The sequence below is a fragment of the Plecotus auritus genome, assembly GCF_963455305.1.
Source record: "Plecotus auritus genome assembly, chromosome: 1".
Classification (NCBI taxonomy): Eukaryota; Metazoa; Chordata; class Mammalia; order Chiroptera; family Vespertilionidae; genus Plecotus; species Plecotus auritus.
The window spans coordinates 94,973,653-95,000,258 of NC_137770.1; the positions used below are offsets into that span (position 1 = coordinate 94,973,653).

A 26,606-nucleotide genomic window follows, 5' to 3' on the forward strand; every position below is an offset into this window, starting at 1 on the left:
TTGGTGAGAATACACTTCCCTGATTTATTCATTACTTTGTTTTTACATAGTCATTATTTTGCTTGAGATAGTATGAATACAACTCAGACATAACCATATCCAACTACTTTTAACTACTTCAAAACTAAATAATTACATCTCTCTCTTCCCTCACTATCCCTAATAGTGATGATATAGATTGACTTTTTAAAAATATTAAAAATTTATACATTACTCATTACCTCCAGACTAGAAAATACTTCCCAAATCTAGTCTTTAAATTTAGGGCCAAAAATACTTACATTTTTTTGACCAGCCAGTGTCGCTCAGTGGTTGAGCATTGACCTATGAACCAGAAGGTCACGGTTCGATTCCCAATCCCAGTGTGGAGCATGCAGGAGGCAGCCAATCAATGATTCTCTCTCATCATTGTTGTTTCTGCCCCTCTCTCTCTCCCTCCCTCCCTCTTCCTTCCTCTCTGAAATCAATAAAAATTATTTTTTAAAAATTTAGGGCCAATACTTACATTTTTAAAAAATGGTAAAATTTATTCTGGAAAGCATATTAAAATATATGCCTACCCTGACTGGCGTTGCTCAGTGGTTAGAGCGTCAACTGGAGCACTGAAGGGTCTTGGGTTCGATTCCTGTGAAGGGCATGTAGCTGGGTTGCAGGTTTGATCCTGGCCCTGGTCCAGGCGCGTGCGGGAGGCAACTGATTGATGTGTCTCACTTGCATTGATGTTTCTCTTTCTCTCTCTTCCCCACTCCCCACTCCCTTCCATTCTCTCTGAAAATCAATGGAAAAAATATCCACAGGTGTGGATTAACAAATAATAATAATATATCTAATTTTTTTAATTAGCAATACTTTTATGTTGAGAAACATGTTAAGATACTTATTGCTTATATGTCTACAGCAATCAATTCAGAATATAAATACTAGATCAATATTTAACCACAGAGGAAAAAACACATTGCCACTGCAGCTGATTTTTCTCTTTGAATTTAATGAGTTTACATCAAAAACTTAATAATTTTACATTTAAGGAATAAAATTTTTTTAAAAAATAATACAAATAGTGAAAGAAAGGATTTTAACCAAGTTTACCTTTCTTTTTGATATAGCTTTTAACAATTCATCTCATCACATTTTATTGCAATGTTCAAATGCACTTGCAGCACCCATTACAATCAGAAATTAAACTTAAGGAAGTACATGTAAGTAATGACTCTCAGAGGAAACTGATTTACTGTCTATTAAAAACTCCATGATATATAAGCATTACACAATAATGCTACTTAACCACCTGTTGTCACAAAAATTTTCTGGAAATGAGTCCACATAAGAATTGATGTTTAAAAGGTGAAATGTTCCTTATGTTTAACTTTAGCAAGATCTTATTTTTTCATTGTTAAGAAACATTTTAGTAGTTTTAAAGCAGAAGCTATGAGAGTCTAGAGAGCTAAAACTGTACTCCTGAGTTCAAACTTACAGATAAGTCTTTGTAAATAGTTCTCAATAAAATATCCTCCCTCCCCACCCCCTGCCCCAGTTCTTACAAAACTTTGGTCAAGCGTAGAAATATATCCAGGCAGATGTATATGCCATACAATAGCAAGAACAGTAAAGCCCAACTAATGACTTGGGATCTTAGAAATAGAAGGCAATTTAAAATGTACTCAAAGTTACATTAAGAAAAGCTTTCACAAGGTAATATTTAAAGTCACAAAGGTTAAGAAAATACTGATATCAAATTACAAATAACTACAATGTTAAAATAGACAAAAACTACTATACAAGAGCCTCTTTTAAAATTAAAAATAAAGAACACAACACATGAGTCAGGATTATTTTCCTGTTCTACTCATGAATTTTAGTCTTTATATTCATAAGGTTGGTCACGCTGACATCTAGTCGAGTTTCTTCTGGCGTCTGATGAAGTCTCATTCCAACTTCAGAGGCTGGTTCTTCCCTAGGGAACCTCGCTTCCGGTCACCTCTTGGTCATTGTACAATTTCAAAGTAGTGCAATATGGCCATGATGTGCTGAGGCATGAAGACGTATCCTGTGTACAGCGCCATCCCCACGATGGAGACCAGCATGGAATCTGAGTTGTAGTTAAGAAAACTTACTGTTTTTCTGAATTTATTCAAAACTAAATCCCAACATTTTTTCAACAAATGTTTTCTGTGGAAGTAGCCATTCAATTGGTCTTTTCTCATATATATCAAGTATTTATAAAGAACTAATAACTGTAGCCAATAATGTTTACTACATTTTTAAAGCTCATTTTATCTTTACCATCACCTTATAAGGTAATTACTATTATTCTCCCTTTTATACTTCAAAGCATCAGGCTGCTTCAAATTAAGCATAGAAACTGACACTGTTTAACCTAAGAAACAGAAATATATAAAAATAGGAGAAACCAAGATGGCGGCATAGGTAAACACCTAAACTGCTGCCTCGCACAACAATTTCAAAACTACAACTAAAAGACAGAACGGACACCATCCAGAACCACAGGAAAGCAGGCTGAGTGAAAATTCTACAACTAGAAGGAAGGAGAAAAGCTCACAGAGAATTGGAGGTACGGCAAAGGGGCTTTGTGCGCGCAGAGAGGAAGGGTGGCTGAGAGCCTGGCTGACTTTCTCTGGCGGAAGGGGGAAGGAAGCCTCCGACCGCACTAAACCCCAGTTCTGACTGCACTGAACCCCAGTTCCGGGCGAACCCCTGGGGACCCACGCTCTTGTGGGGGGAGTCTGGACTCTCGGGCGGAGACTCCGGAGCCGGGGAAGACGGAGGAATGAAAGCGCGCTCGCGCCGGTGCGCACAAGGGCTGCAGAGGTTGCCGCGGGCTTTCCCTGGTGGAGGGGAGTCAGAGGCTCCTGACGGCACTGTGCCCCAGTTCTGACTGCAGTGAACCCCGGTTCCAGGCGAGCCCCTGGGGACCCACGCTCTTGTGGGGGGAGTCTGGACTCTCAGGCGGAGACTCGAGCTGGGGAAGGCGGAGGACTGAAAGCGCACATGCGCGCAAGGGCGGGGCTGACAGGAAGCCAAGACTGAGACTCCACCCCATCCAAGCTGAGCACAGAGGCTATTGCAATTTGGCAAGTCTAATCCTATAGGGCTGTCTCCAGCACCGGGCTTCTCCCAGCATAGACACAGCTGATCCTTACTGCCAACTGGCCCGGAGGTCAATTCTTCCCAGTGATACCAACAACAATAAAGACTTAATTACAACAAGGCTGTACACACAGTCCACAAAGGGGTGCACCAAGAGTGTCCACCTCAGGTTAACTGGGGAAGCAGACCCACTGGGCCATATTGGAAACCTAGCACAAATATCTACCTTACCAACTCAGGGAAGCAGTGAAAATGCGGGGTCAAAGAATCAGATCACAAACGAAAGAAATGGAGGAAAACAAACGACTGGATATAGAATTCAAAACCACCGTTATAAGACTTTTTAAGAATATCCTAGAAAAGGCCGATAAATATAACGAGACCCTCGAAGATATGAAAAAGGACCAACTAGAAATTAAACATACACTGACTGAAATAAAAAATATTATACAGAGACCCAGAAACAGAATAGAGGAACACAAGAATCAAGTCAAAGAATTGAAATACAAAGAAGCAAAAAACACTCAACCGAAAAAGCAAAAAGCAAAAAAAAAATCCAAAAAGTTGAAGATAATGTAAGAAGACTCTGGGACAACTTCAAGCGTACCAACATCAGAATTATGGGGGTGCCAGAAGAAGAGAGAGAGCAAGATACTGAAAACCTATTTGAAGAAATAATGACAGAAAACTTCCCCCACCTGGTGAAAGAAATAGACTTACAAGTCCAGGAAGCCCACAGAACCCCAAACAAAAGGAATCCAAAGAGGACCACACCAAGACACATCATAATTAAAATGCCACGAGCAAAAGACAAAGAGAGAATATTAAAAGCAGCAAGAGAAAAACAGTTAATTACCTACAAGGGAGCACCCATACGACTGTCAGCTGACTTCTCAACAGAAACTATGCAGGCCAGACGGGAGTGGCAAGAAATTTTCAATGTGATGAATAGCAAGAACCTACAACCAAGATTACTCTACCCAGCAAAGCTATCATTCAGAATTGAAGGGCAGATAAAGAGCTTCACAAATAAGAAAAAGCTGAAGGAGTTCATCACCACCAAACCAGTATTATATGAAATGCTGAAAGGTATTCTTAAAGAAGAGGAAGAAGAAAAAAGTAAAGAGAAAAATTATGAACAACAAATACATATCTATCAACAAGCGAACCTAAAAATCAAGTGAATTAAAAACCTGAGGAGCAGAATAATCTGGTGAATATAATAGAATCAGGGGCATAGAAAGGGAGTGGACTGATAATTCTCAGGGGGAAAGGGGTATGGGGGGTTCATGAAGAGACTGGACAAAAATCATACACCTATGGATGAGGACAGTGGGGGGGAGGTAAGGGCAGAAGGTGGGGTGGGAAAGGGGAGGAGGGGAGCTATGGGGGGGAAAGGAGAAATAATTGTAATAATCTGAATAAAGATTTATTTTAAAAAAAATAAAAAAATAAAAATAAAATAAAATAAAAGTATAAAAACATAAAAAAAAGAAATATATAAAAATAAAATTGTATTTAATCACTGTACAAGGTCTACCAACTTGAGTAAGTAATAAGAATGTATGATCCAAGACTTTTAGATTGAGACTGTGGCTAAAAGCATTGGCTTTGGAGCCAAAGCTAAAATCAATCATACACCAGTGACATAAATTTACAGCACCTGCTACTATTAAATATTTAGTATTATCACTAAACTTTGCAACAACATCAAATAAAAGTCATCTTGATAACCTAACCAATATATGTTCTCTACAGTGTTCCTTCCTTCTCATTCCAAAGGGAAGTGAAACTGTATAGATGCAAATCAACAAGGGTCCTGATAAAATATTGATGCAGTAAATAAAGAGCTTTTCCCTGCACAGTCACATGGCCATGCTAAGAGGAATAAGAGCTTCTGAAGTGGGACCATGTTTTATTCGTTCATTCATATTCTCTCTCTCCCCCTCCCCGTTCTATCTCATACCTTTCAGCTCTACATACTAGTGGTTCTATAATACTTTACATTCTTTTATGAGAAGATATGGTTTATATAAACAATATGCTTACTACCAACTAATATCTGTATAATAGTTTAGATGACAAACCTCTTTCAAATATTATCTTTCAGAGTTCCTGTGAAATATTTAGAGGCTGACAAAACACTGAGTGACTTGTCCAGGGCCATAGAGAAGCTGTCTTTAGAGCAGAGACCAAACAAGCTATCTGAATCAAATTCTAAAATCATTTCCCTCATCCAGCAAACATGGGTAAAAAGTCCCCCATAACCACTTTTTTAAGTTTCCTTTTTAGCCTCCCTTAATCAAGTTCTTTCTTAAACTACCGCCTTTTATTTACCACTTAATTTCTTTTTTTTTTTTTTTTTAAGTGCATGCATACCCGCTGCTTCGTATCACTCTCTGGTCACCAATGACCTCCTAGCAAATCCAATGGCTATCTGAATTGACTCTATTTTACTTTTCCCTCTTCAAAACTCTTCCACCCTGGTCTGAGATACTCCCTAGGGCTCTCCTCCCATCTCTCTCACCACTTTTCTGTTTCACTGGCTCTTTCCCTGTATGTTCCTTTTGTGAATTTTGTGCTTTTCTCTCAAACACCCACTCCTTTCTCCTAGTATAGCAGCCATCCTCTTTGTGTAGGCCTAACCCTGCCCCACTTCCAGGGGTAAGTCCCAATAGATCTTAACCAATTAGTAAATGCTTCTCTGTGTAATAATGCCTGCCCCCAAAACTGATCAACCAGCTCAAAGCTTAGGACTTCTGCCAGGAGTTCAGAAATGCAGATCCTCTCTCTCCCTCTGCCCCCCCCCACCCCCACCCCCCCGCTTCTCTCCCTCCCTCCCTAGAATATGCAATTTGCTGATGGACTCCTGGAATTACTGGTGTCACTCTGCCTCCATGAGGAAAGCAAAACTCAGAACAAAGCCGACTCATGAAGGTGGTGGAAGAAAAATAATCGCAGACAAATGGAGCCAGAACCCTAATCAAACCACCCTGAAGCCCACCCTACCACTGATTTTCTAATATAAAAGTCAATAAATTCCCTTCATTCTTAACCAGTCTGAGTTAGATTTTCTTTGTTACTTGCAGCTGAAAGCATTTTAAATGATAATAATGGAGTTCCCAATATTTTGTCTTGGGTATAGAAGACAAAACAATCTTATAACTTAAACAATCGCCTTCATGTTGTTGACCTGACCCCATCTTCCATACCACAGACAAGTATTTTCTACAACTTACTGAACATTTCTACCTATGACATTCCATAAGGTACTTTGAATTCAACAAAGCCAAAACTGAACTTATTTTCTCCAAAACTACCTCTTCCTATGAGTCCTATTTTTTCAACTACTTGAAAATAGTTGATGTAATTATCTGAGATAAACTATTTGATATAACTATTGATTAACTATCTTCCTAGTCATCCAGTCTACAAACTACTTTCCTTTTTGTTAGGATGATTTCTATATTCAATACATAACAGAATGCTAGTGAGACAGGGCTCTGTGAAAGGAGAGACACAATTACTTGCAATTAAAAATTTAAAATCCTAGATCAGTACATTTTAAAATCTACAAAGTTCTGATGGAAATTTTGCATCAAGTACTTTGGGGTCAAATGAAAAATATATCTTCCAGAATTTGATTCTCCTGTAGCTCTTTGGAGGGTCCTGCTTGCCCCCATCTTCTTCCAGGTTGATTTTAGAGATCTGAGTTGCAAGCACTGTGATTCCAGGCTCCAGTTTCTCTGCAGGGATGGGACTGAGGTCTATAAGCGAACTTTGGGCTCAGAGATTGAACCAAATCCAGCAGAGCTGCCTCATACCAGGAGGAGTCGTGTTGGAATGATGATGTGATTGAGCTTACAAGCTCCTTTTTGGCTTTCTGTTGTCATAGGAGATGTAAACACATATTTTCTAACTCTTGTCATCGTCCCTCTTTGGGGTCGAGATATGTAAAAGGTATATTTCTTTTGACATGTCCACAGGGCATCATCGTCCATAGGTGAGTGAAACCCAACTGTCTTCTTCTCCCTTCTAGTCTCTCCACTGTTAGTGGACTCTTGGTGCTTTTTGATGGATGACGTTCCAATCACATGGTGACTTCAGCAAACTTGGTCCAGAGTCACTCCCATTCATATCCAAGTTGAGCTCTTAGTAAGCTCTTTCATCAGCAATCAGTCCTTTCGACTTAAACACAGCTTGAGTTCTTAACCAATTGTAGCCTAGGCGAGACTGATGAAGCTGCTGCTGTTTTAGGAGAAGCTTTGTCTCCAGCAGATGCTGAAGGCGCTCCTTTTTCATTTCCAGCTCCATTTTTTTAAGGGTAAGTTGCTGCCTTCTATCTTCTGATAGTTGCTTTTTGAAATCCCTTTCACTGGGCTGCAGTACCTCTTGGCCATGCATCAGAGATCCCCAGGAACGCCCACAATAATGGTATGATTCCAGGTGTGTCTTGGAATACTGAAGGGTCATGTCTGTAGAATGGCTAACATGAACATGATCTGCATGATCTGCATTTTCAGAAAGTTAACCAGCACAACACAGTCTAGACCAGCGGTCGCCAACCGGTGTGGTCCGCGAGGTCCAAAAGGTTGGCGACCGCTGGTCTAGACAGCGTAGGCTTAAGGTGCTGGCATTCCTTCATCTTCAGTGCCTCTGAAGGTACTTTCTCTGTAAGGACTGCATCTGCTAGTCTTTTCCTTGGGGATCCATAATCACATGTTCTAGTTTCTGACAGCACCCTGTCTAGATCCTCTTTGGGATTTTGATAGGCTGATGGTTTCAAAGAATTATTCCTGAACTCCACAAGGGATTCAGTTTGCAGACTTAGGCCTTTGCTTCGTTTGGTAGTAGGTTTGTGGTTTTGCTATACTCAAGTAGGAACCATCCAGTTCCATGGATAAAGATGGGAGAGTGCTTTTCCTATTGAATACCTATTGTTACTGCATTCTAGCAGCATCAAGTGCTGAGAGAGACATGGTGAGTTTCTCTTTCTATTCTGATAGATATTTCTAATAGAGGCTTAGGAGTCCTTGGCATTCTCTATACTGTAGCTGAGCCTTGTCTTGAGTCCCTGCCTCTTCAGGGGACCAAAACCTTCATGAGACAGAAAGGATGATCCCAAGGGCAGAGCCATGAGTCCAGCAGGGTAGAACTTCAAAGCAAAGAGGATATTTCCAGGCACTGAAACCTAATAGAGCTTGACAGATTGGATTTCAAAATCACCTGGAACTGGTAACTCCATTGTCCCTTCAATTCTCCTCCCTTCTTGAATGAGAATTTCTAGAGCTTTTATCCAATGCCTGTCCCAACCACTGTCTTTTGGGAACAGAAAACTTGTTTCTTGAGTTTCACAAGTTCACAGAGCTACAAACTTATTTGATCCCTTCTCTCCACATTCAAATTATCTGACTTCTCCGTTCTTCCCAACCCCTACAAGGGACTTTACAGTTTAAGTCCCCCATCCTAATCAATGATAAATGATTGAGGTATTTATCATTCCTTACTTAATCAAATAAAAGCTCCCATTTTAGGCCTCTAGACACTTTCCATGCCACTCTTTATTACAGTGATCCTTTTAAAATGCATTAGGCCCTAACTGGTTTGGCTCAGTGGATACAGCGTCGGCCTGCGGACTGAAGGGCCCCAGGTTTGATTCCGGGCAAGGGCATGTACCTTGGTTGCGGATACATCCCCAGTGAGGGGTGTGCAGAAGGCAGCTGTTCGCTGTTTCTCTCTCATTGACATTTCTAACTCTCTATTCCTCTCCCTTCCTCTCTGTAAAAAAATCAATAAAATATATTTTAAAAAATACATTTAAAATGCATTAGGTGCCAGGCTGGTGTGGCTCAGTGGTTAAGCATCAACCCATGAACCAAGAGGTCACTGGTTTGATTCCTGGTCAGGGTGCATGCCCAGGTTGCAGGCTCAATCCCCAGTACAAGGTATCTGATCAGTGATGTTTCTATCTCTCTATCCCTATCCCTTCCTCTCTCTCTAAAAATAAATAAAAACTTACTTTTTATTGTAAAAAAAAAAATGCATTAGGCTTCGTAATTGCCCATAGGATAGCACTTGAAATTCTAAGGCAGGCATCCTCAAACTACGGCCCATGGGCCACATGCGGCCCGCCGAGGACATTTATCCGGCCCGCAGGGTCCTGCTGCCTGTCCTGCTTAGCAGCCGACTCGTCCCGGGCCCTCAGTGCGCATAGGAATTTGTTCATAGTTTTTTTTTTAAACTATAGTCCGGCCCTCCAACGGTCTGAGGGACAGTGAACTGACCCCTGTTTAAAACGTTTGAGGACCCCTGTTCTAAGCCAAGCTTCCAAGGACGTTTCCAATCTAATCCAAACTACCTGTCTTAGGTTGAAGTCTATAGAAGCAGACAGGAATTAAGAGACTGGGACAGGGATTCTTGTATAAGTTACTCTTGATGGAGTTTTATCAGAAGGAGAGTGAGTAGAGCAGAACAGAGTAGGCTCAGGGGCTCAGTTCCCAAGGGTGTTCTAGAGCAGCGGTCACCAACCTTTTGGACCTCACAGACAACCAGTGGTTGGCGATCGCTGCTCTAGAGCATGAATTGTACCACATAGTTGGTGATGCTTTGAGGCAAGGGGTCTGACCTTTTGTATCCCTTTATCTGTCCAACTGCCTTGGCTGAGGGCAAGAGTCTGGAGAAGGAGGCAGTTAAACGGCATTGGCAGTCAACACTCAAAGGGGCTCGGGGATCAAGGTGGCGACCAAGAGCAGCACTACACTACTTTCCACTGTTCACCCAACACTCAAAATCATCCCAACAAACACCATCCTACTCGCAGCCTTATTACATGAGCCTTAGGAAACAACATTCTTTACTTTCATACTGCTCTGCCTTTTACTGGTAATATGGTTTAATAATAACATACGAATAATAGTAGTAGCAGCAGCTCTCATTTGTGAAAGTCTAGCAGCCTTGGGCAAACTACGGCCCACGGGCCAGATCCGGCTGTTCTATCCGGTTCTCTTGCTCTCCCCTCCGCTCCTTTACTTTGAATTTATATTAGTTCACACAAACACTCCATCCATGCTTTCGTTCCGGCCCTCCGGTCCAGTTTAAGAACCCATTGTGGCCCTCGAGTCAAAAAGTTTGCCCACCCCGGGCTAGTGTGTGCCCAGCAGTTAGACACTTCAGCATGCTCAAGTGACATTCCCAGTCAGAGCAAACAATGGAGCCAGTTCCGAACCAAGTCAGCTGATCACCAAAAATCTGTGTTCTTAACTAATCACTATACTATAATATAGCGATTTTCAACCTTTTCTATCTCATGGCACACATAAAATAATTACTAAAATTCTGCAGCACACCAAAAAATATGTGTTTTGCAAATCTGACAAAAAATAGGTATAATTTTGATTCATTCACACTGGAAGCCAGCTATTGGTGTGTTGGCTATGGTTATTTTGTTATTCGACAATCTATAGGAAAGAGGCATAGTACCCCTACCTAAATAGTCAGGTATTGCATGTTTTAGAAATTCTTACAGCACATCAGTTGAAAATCGCTGCTATAATACCTCCCTACATATGAAGAGTCCTGTTCCTCCTAGTAAAACCTAATCCTTCTTAGAGCTCAGGTAGTTACCTCCTCTTACACAAGGCCTTCCCTAGCACTTACTTTTTTCTCATTCTCACCCTAACCTCCTGGCAGAATTAATTACTCCCTACTGCTCATATAAAACTGCTCGTATCACCGGACATGACCTGCTTATAGATATATTTATCTCATCCAGATTATCAACTCCTTGAACACAGGAACAATGTCTTAGTTTTGTATCCCCTAACATAACACATACTCAATACATATTTGATGAATAAGGGATGGTTTGAGAAACAGTATTTGACTCTGGAATCCCTGTGGTGCTTCCTACATATTCCACATACTATATGACTGACAAACTTTATAGTGACTACAAAGGAGAAAAGCAAAATCCATTTCTAGGCAATACTATATTTTCAAATTGCTTTTTGTTTTTTTACAGCTTTTATGTAAGTCTTATAAAAGTATACAATGAGCAAATAAAATGATATAGTAATAATCTTCAGGTCATTGGCTCAAATTCAATTCAAATAAGAAGTGATTACTGAAAACAGCTATTTGATTGATTATATCATATACTCTTTATGGCACTGTAATTCTCCAATTTAGTATGGAGAATATATCAGTTAAGGAACATGCAATTAACAGAGATTATTCCCATATAAGACAAGAATCTGAAAATTAAGCTCAATTTTGTGAACACTAAATTATCTAACTTTTAAATTTTTATGTGCATAAAATAATCACGATGTTTTCCTAAGTGAAATAAGAACTTATCAAAACCTAAAGGGTTTTTTTGCCTGATTAAAAGATACTAGAGATTGTGACTTCATATAGCATTATGTTGTGATGCATACATGTGGAATAAAAGTAATAAGAAATAAATGGTAACTGTATATGCTAAATTCAGGACAGTGGTTACTTGGTGGAGTGAATGAGGGAGAAGAAGGGAGAAGCAACTGAAAAGGGGCATTGAGCGTTCTTCAGAAGTACTTAATGCTTTTCTCACTTAGCTGGTAGTACATGCACATTCACTATATTATATTTTGTGTGGGTTTCACATGTCTAAATAAATAAGAACTGTAAAGGAAAATGGAACCACAAATGGTATTAGACTAAAGTCTGTTTTGTATGAAAGAACTTCCTCCTTTACAAAACTGGGGTTAGGCATCACCAGATCTCATTTCTTACTAGGAAGTAAAAAGAGTCTTAGTTCCCAGAAATAAAATAAACAATTCTCAATTCAGACCAAGTTAAACAAAAAATTATCAAATGTCACCTGGACCTAGATGCAAATGCCAATTTATAAGTGGCTCGAAAAAATATAAAACTTAACCTTATCTTTTACCCGTCTCTGGGCCCAAGCTTCTCCATGAAATGAGGCTGCTGCCTTCATTAACATTTTAGGGTCCCACTTGCTTGGAGAGGGCATTTAGATACTAACTCTCAATCATCTTTCACATACTTTTGTCTCACCACAGAAAATAGAAAAATAATCAATGTTATCTAACACACATATATTAAAAAGTGATACACAAAATGATAGAGTAATCTTTCTATTTGTGAAGTTCTTATTTTTCATATAAGTATCAGTAGTTGTACACAAATTAATCAGATCTATATTCTAGAGGGGGCTACATGATTCAAGAAATATACAATAAAATTAGAGAAGTCTAGATTAAAACAAAAGACCTCAACAACTAAAACAGACTTGTGTTTTGTGTGTTTATAACTGTCTCTATCAATGAATTTTAAGTTCTTGAGAGGAAAAGCACCTCAGCTCAGCCATCCTTTGCTTCTTCCTGTAGCGCACTGCTGGATAAAGCAGGCACTGCATAAAACACTCAAGAACTGAGCAGATAATGTGCCAGGATATATGCAGGTGCTGAAGATAAATTTGTTCAAGAGCTAAATGAACAATCAGAGAGAGGTTATTTATAACCTGGATATAACATAAATATTTATTTTTTGGGTTCAATGGATTTAAAAGCAAATGGAAACCATTTATCTGCATGTTGTTTGCTGTTTCTTTAACAGGGCTCCCCAACTAATCAGGAGCTGATAAGTTTCCAGACAGGAAAATATAAAGATTTTTTGCCCATACAAGGGTCTTCCCCAACCCTTTCATGCAACAACAACAAAAAAGCCCAATAACAAAAAGAGGAAATGTTTTAAAAATAAGTACAGTAATCAGAAGCAAGACCACAGTAACTAACATTTCCCATCCCAAACAGTAACTCTGCCTTATCACTGCCTATTTGACTCACAAGACTTGGAGAAATCAAAAGTAGTTTCTCAGTGGGAAAAAGGACCTTTGTTCCAGTGAGTATGATTTATCTCTTCACTAATATAAATAACTTCAAACCTTTAAGTCTCTGATTGTACTAGTCACATCAAAAAACATAGCTAGCCCTGACCGGTGTGGCTCAGTTAGTTGAGTATCCTCCCATACATCGAGAGGTCACTGGTTCTATTCCCGGTCAGGGCACATCCCGGATTGTGGGTACAATCCCCAGTGCAGGAGGCAGCTGACTGATGTTTCTCTTTCTCTCTCTCCCTCTCCCTTCCTCTCTCTCTTTAAAAAAACCAATAAAAACATATTTTTTTAAAGCATAGCTAAAATGGCATCTAAAACAATCCTATCTTCTATTAGTCAAACTCCCTTTTTAAAATCAATTCTAAAATGCTAATTTTATGCTTAGAAATAAACCTAATTTATTTAAGGAACCATCCTACTGAAAATAAAAATAAAGAATTTAACAAAGCCCTAACCGGTCTGGCTCAGTGGATAGAGCATCAGCCTGCAGACTGAAGGGTCCCAGGTTCGATTCCAGTCAAGGACACGGGCCTGGTTTGCAGGCTTAATCCCCAGGGGACGTGCAGGAGGCAGCCAATCAATGATTCTCTTTCATCATTGATGTTTCTATCTCTTTCCCTCTCCCTTCCTCTCTGAAATCAATAAAAGATATATTTTTTAAAAAGAAAAGAATTTAACAAAGCTGTACCACAGGCTGTTTGGTGAAAACTAATTAAAGCCCTAAGTGAAAGCAGTCACAGGAAAAGAATCATAACCTTTAGCAAGAAACATCCCTCACTCTCTCTCCTTCTCCCTTTCTCTCTGAAATCAATAAAAAAATATTTTTTTAAAAAAAATAAAGAAAGAAAAAGAAACATCCCTCAGTTCAGCTACTGTACAGGTAGGAGTCCTTTTAGCTCTATTTTAAGACATTTAAAAATTAGCATCTGGAGAACCTAGAAATCGACCCAAGCCATTATGCTCAATTGATATTTGACAAAGGAGGCAAGAGCATACAATGGAGTCAAGACAGTCTCTTCAATAAATGGTGTTGGGAAAATTGGACAGATACATGCAAAAAAATGAAACTAGACCACCAACTTACACCATACACAAGAATAAACTCAAAATGGATAAAGGACTTACACATAAGAAGGGAAACCATAAAAATCTTAGAAGAATCCATAGGCAGCAAAATAACAGACATATATCATAGCAGTATCTTTGTTGATACAGCTCCTAGGACAATGGAAGCTAAGGAGAAAATTAACAAATGGGACTACATCAAAATAAAAAGCTTCTGCACAGCAAAAGAAACCATCAACAAAACAACAAGAAAGCCCACTGCATGGGAGAACATATTTGCCAATGTTATCTCCGATAAGGGTTTAATCTCCAAAATTTACAGGGAGCTCATACAACTTAACAAAAGGAAGATAAACAATTCAATCAAAAAAATGGGCAAAGAACCTAAATAGACACTTTTCGAAAGAGGACATACAGAAGGCCAAGAGACATATGAAAACATGCTCAAAGTCACTAATCATCTGAGAGATGCAAATTAAAATGACAGTGAGGTACCATCTCACACCTATCACAATGGCTATCATCAACAAATCAACAAACGACAAGTGCTGGCGAGGATGCGGAGAAAAAGGAACCCTCTTGCACTGCTGGTGGGAATGCAGACTGGTGTAGCCACTGTGGAAAATAATATGGAGTTTCCTCAAAAAATTAAAAATGGAACTCCCATTTGATCCAGTAATCCCACTTCTAGGAATATGTCCCAAGAAAACAGAAACACCAATCAGAAACGATATATGCACCCTACGTTCATAGCAGCACAATTTACAATAGCAAAGATGTGGAAACAGTCCAAGTGCCCATCAGCAGATGAGTGGATTAGAAAACTATGGTACATCTACACAATGGAATACTACGCTGCTATAAAAAAGAAGGAATTCTTACCATTTGCAGCAGCATGGATGGACCTGGAGAGCATTATGTTAAGTGAAATAAGCCAGGCAATGGAAGAAAAATACCACATGATGGCACTCATTTATGGAAAATAAAGAACATTATAACCTGATGAAGAAAAAGATAGATACAGAGGCAGTAAAACACCGAACAGACTGTCAAATTACAGTGGGAAAGCAGGGGAATGTTGGGGAGGGAAAGGTTAAAAACAAAGAGAGAATCTTAAAAGCAGCAAGGGAAAAGCAATTAGCTACCTATAACAGAGCTCCCATGCCCTAACCGGTTTGGCTCAGTGGATAGAGCGTTGGCCTGCAGACTCAAGGGTCCCAGGTTCAATTCTGGTCAAGGGCATGTACCTTGGTTGCAGGCACATACCCAGTAGGGAGTGTGCAGGAGGCAGCTGATCAATGTTTCTCTCTCATTCATGTTTCTAACTCTCTATCCCTCTCCCTTTCTCTCTGTAAAAAATTAATAAAATATATTTTTTTAAAAAGAGAGAGAGAGAGCTCCCATAAGACTGTCAGATTTCTCAGCAGAAACTTTAAGGCCAGAGGGATTAGCAAGAAATATTCAAAGTGATGAAAAGCAAGGACCTACAACCAAGATTACCCAGAAAAGCTGTCATTTACAATCAAAGAACAGATAAAGAACTTCCCAGACAAGGCCAGCCAAATATCAAGGCAGTGCAAACATACTAAAGCAGTCTTCAAAGAAAGCACAGAAGCCCTGCGTACAAGGCTTTGCAGTTTAGGATCAGTTAATGGGAATCAGTTTACAGATCAGCTTCCACTGTACTCTCTCCTAAAGGGGATCTGAGAATTGCTGTGACCTGCTAGTTCTCCTTCCCATGTCCCCCCTTATAACTTCACTCCTCCCACTTTACTTCCTGAATCTTACAAGTGTGCATTTCCCCAGGGCAGTGGTCGGCAAACTGCGGCTCGCGAGCCACGGTTTGACACTCTGTTGACTAATGAGTTCGCCGACCACTGGATAGGGGCTTAATCACAAGGAACAACAACAGCCTGTAATTATTGGAATCGAGAGTCTAGGTCAGTGGTCAGCAAACTCATTAGTCAACAGAGCGGCAAACCGCTGCCCCAGGGCATAAGAGAATGCCTGGGACAGCAAAGGAATAATAACTAACTTGGGTTGTACTTTATTTCACTCAAGTAACAAACACCTGGCACACCTACAAGACTCACCAATCTATCCACCTAATAATTTGAATTTAGAAACGAGCCACCTTTCCAACCCAGCAGAAGGGTTTCTGCAAAGGATGGCGAGAAGGGCCATTCTGTCATCAATGTGGTAGTGACGGGGGAATACACCATCAACATTCACAAGCACACCATAGAGTGGCCTTCCAGAAGCCTGCCTCAGAGATCCAGAAACTGGCCATGAAGGAGATGTGAACCCCACATGTGCCCATTCACACCAGGCTCCACAAAGCCTTCTGGGCCAGGAATAAAGAAGGCCCCATACTTTATCCAAGTGTGGTTGTCCAGAAAAACGTAATGAGAATGAAGATTCATGGCTACCTGTCACCACTTTGAAAATTCTTCACATAATCAATGAAGATGACAACTAACCACTAATTGACAGATCTGTATATATAAAAGCCTAAGCGACTGGACGACCAGATGATCGGAAGACCAGCCGGTAGCTATGATGCACACTGACCACCGGGGGGGGGGGGGGAAGACGCTCAATGAAGAGCTGCCCCCTGGTGGTCAGTGTGCGCCCACAGCGGGAGCACTGCTCAGCTAACAGACAGGCGCCAGACGCTGGGCTGAGCACAGTTGCGATGGCGCGAGCCTCTCCCACCTCTGCTGCAGCACTGGGCGGCAGTGGCAGGCACAGCGGGGCCGGGATCAGGCTCCTCCCCGACCGCCTGCCGCTTCACACCCTACTACAGCCAGGCCTGCGGGGATTGGGCCAAAACCAGCAGTCCGACATCCCACGAGGGGTCCCGGATTGCGAGAAGGTCCAGGCCAGGCTGAGGGACCCCAATGGTGCATGAATCCGTGTACCGGGCCTCTAGTAAAGTTATAAAAGCAAAAAACAAGTGAGACAGGAGTTCCACTGTTAACAGAATTATTTGAACAGAGAAATGGCACTGAGCTTTTCCTGACAGAATTTAAGGCTGATTTTGCCCTCGCTGGGTGGTTCAGTTAGTTGGAGCATCGTCCTGTACACCAAAAAGGGTGCAGGTTCAATGCCCGGTTAGGGCACATACCGAAGTTGAGGGTTTGATCCCCAGTCAGCAACTGATTGATGTTTCTCTCTCCCACATGGATATTTCTTTCTCTCTCTCTCTCTCTCTCTCTCTCTCTCTCTCTCTCTCTCTCTCTCTCTCCCCCTTCTTCTCTATAAAATCAATAAAAATATCCTCAGGTGAGGATTAAAAAAAAAAAAAAGAAATTAAGGCTGATTTGCCTACTTGGCTTCACAATTCGGACTGGCTTTACCAATTAGGTTATGTGATAAAAATTTTCTATGAATTGTATTAAAAAATTATACCTTTAAGGTTTTTAATAAAAATACACAGCAATACAATACATGTATGAAAAGCAAGGAATTAAATCCTTTTGTAACAGCCTAAGTTTATTATGAAAGATTTCAGGCCCTGACTGGTTTGGCTCAGTGGATACAGTGTCGGCCTGCAGACTCAAGGGTCCCAGGTTCGATTCCAGCCGAGGGCTTGTACCTTGGTTGCGGGCTTAATCCCCAGTAGAGGGTGTGCAGGAGGCAGTTGATCGATGTTTCTCTCTCATCGATGTTTCTAACTCTCTATCCCTCTCCCTTCCTCTCTGTAAAAAATCAATAAAATATATTTTTAAATTTTTTTTCAGATGTTCCCCTGGCTGGTGTGCTCAGTGGGTAGAGCACCAGCCCGTGCACCAAAGGGTTGTGGATTTGATTCCCAACCAAGGGCACATACCTGACCGGTCCTGGTCAGGGCATGTGTGGGAGGCATCCAATGACTCTCTCTCTCTCTCTCTCACTTTCTCTTACCCTCCTTCCCTTCTCTAAAAAAATGAATGGAAAAAATATCCTCAGGTGAAGAGTAACAAAAAAATTAAAAATAAAAAGATTTCAGATGTTAGCTACATGAGTGAGAGGATACACACTACATGCTTTTAGGGGCCACATAAAAAGTCTGAACACCACTGGGCTGGAGGATTAATTTACCAGTTACAATTATTCCTACCACTGTTTTCCCCATTTAATCCTCCCTGGTAATGGAAAGCTGCATTCATTTCTACAAAAGGAAGTGGCAATTGCTGAAACCGGTTTGGCTCAGTGGATAGAGCGTCGGCCTGCGGACTGAAGGGTCCCGGGTTCGATTCCGGTCAAGGGCATGTACCTTGGTTGCGGGCACATCCCCAGTGGGAGGTGTGCAGGAGGCAGCTGATCGATGTTTCTCTCTCATGATGTTTCTAGCTCTCTATCCCTCTCCCTTCCTCTCTGTAAAATATCAATAAAATATATTTTAAAAAAAAGAAAGAAAAAGGAAGTGGCAACTGAAATAATAAATAAATAAATAAATAAATAAATAAAATACAAACAAAATACTAAGATTGTTGAGAAATTCATTTCCTTTGTTTTGTTTTTTTTTGTTTTTGTTTTGTTTTTGTTTTTATTTATTTTCTTTATTGATTAAGGTATTATATATGTGTCCTTACCCCCCCGACCCCCACTCATGCCCTCACCCCCCCCCCCCCCGGTGCCTGTGTCCATTGGTTATGCTTATATGAAGAAATTCATTTTCTATGTAAGTTTGAAGGCAGTGCAAAATGTCCAGGTTATTTCAAGGTTATTTTGAAATCACATATTGTTTGAAAATACCTTGAGAAAATCTTTCTAAAAGGCATTATTTACTAAGAACATTTTTCTAGACATAACCCTCTCTGATATTAAGAATTTTACCTAATCATCAAATCACATGCTGATTTTTTACTGGAAGTCTATTTACACTTTCAGGTGATTCTATATATACATTTTCTTTTTTTTGTACTTGAGTTTATTCTTCATTTAACTTTTAAAACACTACTATAACTATTAAAACAAAAACAACAGCAAATAATGAGCACATTATGATTACAGTCCTTCACTTATTCACAACTGTACCTAAAATGCCAAGCGTTTATTCAGTGGCCCCATTAAGAGGTCTGACACTCAACACCATCCCTAGGTTGATGTTCATCCTCACATGCTTCTCCATTTCATCAGTCTCTTCTACTTCCTTCCTTGCGGATAGTTTTTCCAGCAAAGAGGGTTTATCGGGAGGGAGAAAGCCATTCTCGGGAAAGTTTACCTTAAATCTGATGACTAGGCAACCCTTTCTTATGGTCTTCGCTGAGGTGCCGTGCCTTCAGTCAGCACACATTTGGTATCTCCGTGCTTGACAGCCTGACCCGGATGGGAGGCGATGACTAGGTTCGGATGTCAGGAGTAGATATGACAATGCTTCAACCAGCTGGACGTCCACACACATGAAAAGGTCTCATCAGGTAAAAGCAGCCCACTCCTCTCCCCGCGTGTCCACTCAGCCCAGCACTTCCTGCCTCATAAGGGCCTTCACAGGCGCCAGGCGGGCTCCGGGCTCAGGGACTTCGTACTGGCTCTACCCTCGGCCCGCTATGCTCTTCCCTCAGATCCTACCCAGCGAACTCCCTCACCTCCTTTGTGTTTTCACTCAAAATATTCCTTCTCAATCAAGCCTCTCCTAGCATCCTCTTTAAAAACAGCAACTGCATCCCATCGGAGTATTTATCCCCAGGACCTACTTTTCTTTTTTCTATAATGCTTACCACCTAACATACTACATCACTCACTCACTATGAAAGTTCCACAAGGACAGAGATCTGTGACTCATTTTCTTACTGATGTATCATCACAAGCACCCAGGCCAACAGCGGGCACCAGGTATGCAGAGAAGTATGCTGAATTAATAAATGGACCCAACCTGCTTTTCCCATTTTACTTCCGACCTATTCTGCCTTAAGGAATCCTGCTCCAGCCTGTCTGCCTGATGTACTCCCCATCCCAGCCCACCTCTGTACCCCAGTCCACACCTTCTTCCAAGCTGCGAAAAACAACACTCCAGAACTCCTCCCTGGAAGTGCTCCGCACTCCAGTCCACCAGGCCCTTCCTGCCCTGCACCCCACCACACTGACTGCCGGGCTCCCTGAGCTAAATTCACATGGGGCATCATTCTGAGAACATGTGGGAATTTGAATTTTTCCTGAAACGTGGCTCTAATTTCCTTGAAGGAAGAAATGAAGTCCATCGTCTTGGAAACTTACTAAAAATCTCAGTACATTAAAAATGAGAAAAAAAAGAATGAGAAAAAAACAGTTCCTAGGTTTTTGAGTATGTGTGTTTTTTGTTTTTTGTTTTTTCATTCAAAATGAAAATAGCTTTAAGTTTCATGGAGAAAATAAATGTATGTTCTGATATCTTACTTTCCTGTTTTATTAAACATTAAAATGTCTGTGAGGAAATTGTTACTGGATTTGAGTGACTACTCAAAACCTGAGGCACTTTATCGCCCGAACTCTCACTCCAGCACCTACGAGGCCCCACAGGACCTGACCTTGCCTCCTGCTACCCACACACCCTTCACTCTGCCCAGCCACAGTGGCCCCTCAGCATCCCTGAAACATGCCAGACATGCTGGTGCCTTGAGTTCGTACTTCCGTTCCTTCCGCCTGCAATACTCACTGCCCTGAATTCTTGTTCCGCTTAAATCTTTGTAAATGCCCCCTCCCTGACCACTGTAGCTAAAGCTGAAGAACACGCCCTCTTCCTTACTCCTAGCCTCTTCTCTGTTTTCTTTTTCTCCATAACAGTTTTAACAATCTAATCATCGGTATTTTTTACTTATTTATCTAGTGGCATTTGAATAAATATTTTTATCTGTTTTACTCACAGTTATAGTCCCACTATCTAGAATAGTATCTGGCAATTAGAAGGTGCATAATACGTTTGGAACACAGAATTCAGCAAACATATACCTTTTACAAGTGAATAGACAGAGCAATGCAAATTTTTTAACATCTCCAAAAAAATCAAGGAAGTTCTTCCAATCATAGCACTTTCTACTTCTTTAAACTTGAATTCTCCCCAAGAACTGAATTCTGTTCATTAGAAAGAGCTAAGCTTCAAAGCTACTCTACAAGTGGTTTAAAATCAGGTCTCTTTTACCATTCCTAAATACTTATGCAATTGCTTTGAAATGACACATCAATATAAAAACAAATGTTTCTCAAGCATTATTTGTGTGCCCTGCACTGTGGTTTTAAAAGTCTCTCCTTGAAGAAACAAGGCCTGTTTTTCAGAGAATCTAATTCCTAGCATAACCCCAAAACTGCCCATATTTTACTTAAAATAAATGGAAGTGTAAAATGCCATCTGTAATAATAAAAGCGTAATATGCTAATTAGGCCAGACAGCCAAATGACCTTCTGGACAAAGCCGCGGTGGCGGGGGCCAAGGCAGAGACAGTTAGGGGCAATCAGGCAGGCAAGCAGTTAGGGGCAATGAGGCAGGCAGAGTGGTTAGGGGTGATCAGGAGAGCAGTTGGGGTGATCAGGCAAGCAGTTAGGGGCATCAGGCAGGCAGGCGAGCGGTTAGGAGCCAGCAGTCCCAGATTGCAAAAGGGATGTCCGACTGCCGGGATCAGGCCTAAACCAGCAGTCGGACTTCCCCCAAGGGGTCCCAGATTGCGAGAGGGTGCAGGCCAGGCTGAGGGACACCCCGCAGTGCACGAATTTCGTGTACCGGGCCTCTAGTGAAAACATAAGCTGTAGAGAGATGGCAAATATAACCCAGTGATTACAGACTAAAACTTCATTTTTTTTTATTAAAACAATAAGGCTAAAAAGACTTTTACTTGTGCTTCAAATTTTTTAACAAGGTATTTTTATTTTTTCCACCTGCCCTCAACAGGATGGTTACAATATTATTCAATGAGGCACTACGGGGAGTGTCTCACTGGTTATAAAACCTGTCTTGGTTACAAAACCTGGTCTTTTCCTTTGCACTAATGGCTGCCAATAGGGAAAGCTTTTGAAACATGTCAAAAACTTCCCCTCTGAGATGGATTCATTGTAATACCACTTAGCACTTACATGATTCATTTTACAGTTACCTTGTTTTATGCAAGTGTCAGGTTCCATTTTTTGTAAGAAACCATGTCTGCACATAAAGTAAATATTGGTTGACAAAACAAAAGCTAATTATCACTTCAAATGTGGTATCAGAAAACAAGATAAAACTTAGGATGCAGGTCCTAGCATAGAAGGATTTACAAAACAAATTTATAAATGTTATTGTTTCAAGAACTATTTACAACGTGTCTGACTTGACAGATACATTTCCTTAAAATATTTTATTTTTTAATTACAATTTTCTTACTTAGAAACTTCAAAAACCCTCATATTCAATTGAGACTGACCTTTCAATTTACAACAGGTATTAATTCACGTCTAGCTACTTGATTTGGGAAGAAATAGAGAAAAGCAAATTCACATGTTCAAGGATGCCCCTAAAAAGTATGCAGAAATAGTTATAGCTGTTTTCCCTAAAATAAGGGCAACTTCAAATTATTAAATGAGTTACAGCAGTGTAATGTAAGCTAATGCATTTACTTTCTTCTAGATTCTTCCTCTGTCCAAGACTCCTAACTCAGAGGCCATTTTTCAGACAGCCAGACAAATTTCTCTTACACTAAATCTTAGGTAAGATTTAGGTTTTTAGTAGTGATAATTGTGTTCAATGTACTTTTAAAGAATGTCTCTTTCCCAAACCATGTAACTGACCACAAAATAGTTCTGGGTGAGGCTTACTAATTATTAATGAATTTATGAAATTTCAAATACTTCACAGTAATTAAGACTCCCCATTAAGTAAGGGGGTGGGGAGGTTGAGGAATTCAGCTTTCTCATTCAGTTCTTCCCTCCAAGCTAAAATGACGATTTAACCTCAAATTGACTTTCTAAACTATAAAGTAAGTAAATGTCTGACTTCAAAATAATTCTAGAAGTTGAATTGACATAATATAAATACAACAGCTAACAGTAATTTAAGATTGGCTTATGTCAAAGAATTGCATTTCTACCCTAGGTTAATTTTAAAATGTGAATTTTGAATAATCTTTTTTTAAAAAAAAAAAATCTTAGGTTTAAAACCATAGGATTCTACAGTACCTGATGCTAGCTGGTTCTAGTTCTTAGCAGTACTTTAAAAATTGAAATCTCTTGGTCACTTAATCCAATGAGAAGTCAAAAGCTTCAAAGGCAAAAATCTAAAGAGGCACTACACTTCATTTCATGATTTATTTCTCCATCCCAAAGAAAGCCGTCACCTAGGTATTTATGGGACACTATTACTACTGCAACATGATACAGAAAAGCCATAACACCATTAATGCTGTAGCATTTATCCACATGCCAACAAAAGCTTTTAAGTGTAAAATCTATACAGTAGTCCCCCAATATCCAGGGGATACATTCCAAGACCCCCAGTGGATCTCTGAATCTGCAGATAGTACCCAACCCTACATATATTGTTTTTCCCTATACATACATAACTATTATAAAGTTTAATTTGTAAGTTAGACACAGTGACAGATTAATGACAATATAATATAGAACTATAACAATGTCCTGTAATAAGTTATATAAATCTCTCTCTCGCTCTCTCATAACCAAAATGGCTACATGGCTACTAAGTAGCAGGTAGTATATACACTACACATATGCTGGACACAGGTATGAATTCACATCTCAGGCTGGGCAAAGCAAGATTTCATCACAGCGTGCAATTTAAAATTTATGAATTCTTTATTTCTAAAATTTTCAACAACATTTTTAAGCCATGGTCCAGTAGACTCTGTAGTGGGCTCTACATTCAACTTCTGAGTTAAAGAGTTTCAGTTTAGTACAACATTGTTTAAACTCACTTTTAAATGAGTTTCTGTTCAGAAGTATGTGTTTCTATATTTTGGAAACACCTCATGAATTCTAACCTATAGATTTAGAGTGAGACTAAACTGCAGCTATAAATAAATGGTTCAGTAAATCAGAGAATACTTTACTTTCAGACATTAAATCCAAAATATGCATTCTGGTTCTGAAATTCCAGGTTTAGAAATGCCAACAGCAATCTATATGTATAAAAGCCCAGCGACCAGAACAGCAGAATGCTGTTGCTATAACTCACACTGCGGCAGCCGACCAGCCCAATCCAGGCCCCGATTGGTCCCCCCAACTGCCCGCGGCCCCTTCCCCCAGCTGGCCAACCTCCCACAGCCCCTCCTGCCAGCCAGATCCCCCCCACCATAGGCCTCGATTGCCAGCCAGGCTGAAGGATCCCACCTGTGCACGAATTCATGCACCGGGCCTCCGGTAAAAAATAAATTTCCTTGTAAGCAGCTAAGCTTCCTCAAAAGTGTTGAAACAAAGACTCAGCTTTCAGTACAATCTTATGTTGGTTCATACAAATAAACACACTTATTAAGGCTTGGAATGAAATTACCTCAGTCACTTCACCAGAATGCAACTATGCATTTGCAAAGTTGTTCTGAAGCTGCTCCAAACTAAAGCACATGGAGGAGAGACCCTGTGCGAAGTAAGCATATTGTGTAAAATGCTTGTTTCATATTGGCCCCCAAGTTTTAAAATGTTACATCTCATGGTTATTTCTTCTGCAAGAATAATTATCAAGGGATGTCAACATAGACAAATGGAGGGACAAATGACATGGACTTTAGGGAGCCTATCTTCAGAAGCTTGAGTTACTAATTGAGGTTGTTAGGAAAGTAAGATGAGTTAAGATTCAGGCAAAGTGCTTAGCACAATTGCTTGGCTCATAGTAAACATTCAATAATAACTAAGATATATGCATTAGCATTCTACTAAAGCAGTCTACAACTAACCACAAATTCCTTTTCAGGCCCTTACTTCTACGGACTGTGCAAACAGCAAATTAAAGCATAAAACACATTTTTTAAACTACCCATCTTAAAGACCAAAAAGGCACAGTAACGAACTGCTTTCAAAAATCTGTATTGAGCTGCCATGAGCACAAATTCACAACCTGACTAAAAAGCTGGAAAACTAGTTAGCATTCTAATTAGGCTCAGTGCCAGTTAAATCAGGGACAGTTAGAGGTCAAAGGCGTCCAAGCCCGGAGCGATTTTCTACACTTACACGGTCCCTGCCTCCCACAGGAACAGGGGACTGACCCAAAGGCAGGCGCGGCCGAAGTGCGGGCGAGGACAACCCAGGTTAGCCATCGCCCGAGGGGATTTCTTCCAGTAATAAAGACGCTTCCATCTTGGGTCCAGGGACTCACCCGCGACCTCGGATCTCAAGAGTTCTCGCCCTCCCACCCACGCCCCAACCGGGAGTGCCGCCCTCGGCCCCGGGACCTCCGCCCCGCGCGCCCGCAGTGAAGAGACCAGTCTTTGCACGCGGTCCGCGCGCTCGGGACCACCTCTCCGCCCTCCGCTCCCCCCACCTCCAGGCCCTGGGCCTGGAAGGATGCCGCCCGGGCCCCCGTGCTCCCGCCCCGACCCCCGCACCCGCGGCCCGGGCAGGATACTGAACACAGTCCGCTCCCAGGGCTCCAGCATGTAGAGCGCCGTCACCAGCAGGTATTGGTAGTAGAACCAGGACATCTGCTTCCAGGCCCGCGCCAACGCCATCCCCGCAGTGTGACTTCTGCGCTGCAATCCCACGTCAGTCTGTCCCGCAGGCCTCCGGTTCGTGTCCTAAAGCCCGGGCCTGGAGGCCCGCCCGCTCACCATCCCGCGCCCATTGGCCTGCGCCGCCCGCGCGTCACCCGTGGGCACGCCCAGCCCCGCGCGCGCCCGGGTAGCAGACCGCGAGCCCCGCCTGGCCAGCGATCATTGGCCAGGCGGCCAGGGGCAGCCCTGCGTCGTGCCCGCCCCTCCCCACTTCCCCTTCCCGGGGCCGCGCCCTTCCTAGCCGGAGGACTGTCCCCGCGAGAGCGCCCTTGCGCCCTGCCCCGCCCCGCCTCGTTGAGCTGTTGGTAGGCGGGGCGTGAGTGCAGTCCGGGGTCCACCCAGTCCTGCCCAAAAACGCTCTCCTAGAAAGTATTTGTGGAATATCTGAGATGCCTCAGGCACCCCACTGGAAGGAGAATTACAGGGTGAACTGGAACGCATTAGGTTCCTATCTTCATGCATTTTACGATCTAGCGGGGGAAGCAGGTACTAATGACACAAATGCAAGTAAAGCTGGGATTGCAGAGGGAGAGAAATAGGTGCTCAGTGAGGGAGGGGAGGCGAATGTCACACAGTAACGAAGGTCAGGAAAGGCATCTCTGAAGTGATGCACACCTTGCCTCCTTCCTCTCCTGCGCCCACCTCGGCGTGCGCCCGCTCATGCGCGAATACATAAAAACACACCCACATACACCAACATACCAATGCACTCCTTAACCTGAAGACAAAATAAATTATCATAAATATGTCTATCTGCCCACCTCTCCTAGTGGCTATAGGTATCATGTAGGTCAGGTCTGGAGAAGAATGCTGGTCTGGCGGGTTCTGCAAATGACAGGCTCCTATCTGTCTGTGGGCTGATAAAGCCTGGAGATGCATTTTTAAGTGTT

General features: G+C 41.5%; 1 protein-coding gene and 1 pseudogene across 2 annotated transcripts; both read right to left on the reverse strand.

Moving 5' to 3' along the window:
• Nucleotides 1–988: 988 nt before the first annotated feature.
• On the reverse strand, nt 989–25,734 carry SPTSSA (serine palmitoyltransferase small subunit A). The gene is made up of 2 exons (XM_080676423.1): nt 25,572–25,734; nt 989–2,089 (listed from the first exon to the last, which is right to left on the reverse strand). The coding sequence occupies exons 1-2, from the start codon at nt 25,672–25,674 to the stop codon at nt 1,986–1,988; spliced, it is 207 nt and encodes a 68-aa protein (XP_080532549.1). The 5' UTR covers nt 25,675–25,734; the 3' UTR covers nt 989–1,985.
• Nucleotides 6,722–7,581, reverse strand: LOC308254279 (protein hinderin-like; annotated as a pseudogene). The gene has a single exon. The product of its transcript is annotated as a protein hinderin-like (transcript).
• Nucleotides 25,735–26,606: the final 872 nt, after the last annotated feature.

Coding starts and splice junctions, on each gene's coding strand:
- SPTSSA (XM_080676423.1), bottom strand. CDS start 25,674: ATGGCGTTGGCGCGGGCCTGGAAGCAGATGTCCTGGTTCTACTACCAA. Junction 2,090..25,571: donor CTGGGAGCGGACTGTGTTCA/GTATCCTGCCCG, acceptor ACTACAACTCAG/ATTCCATGCTGGTCTCCATC.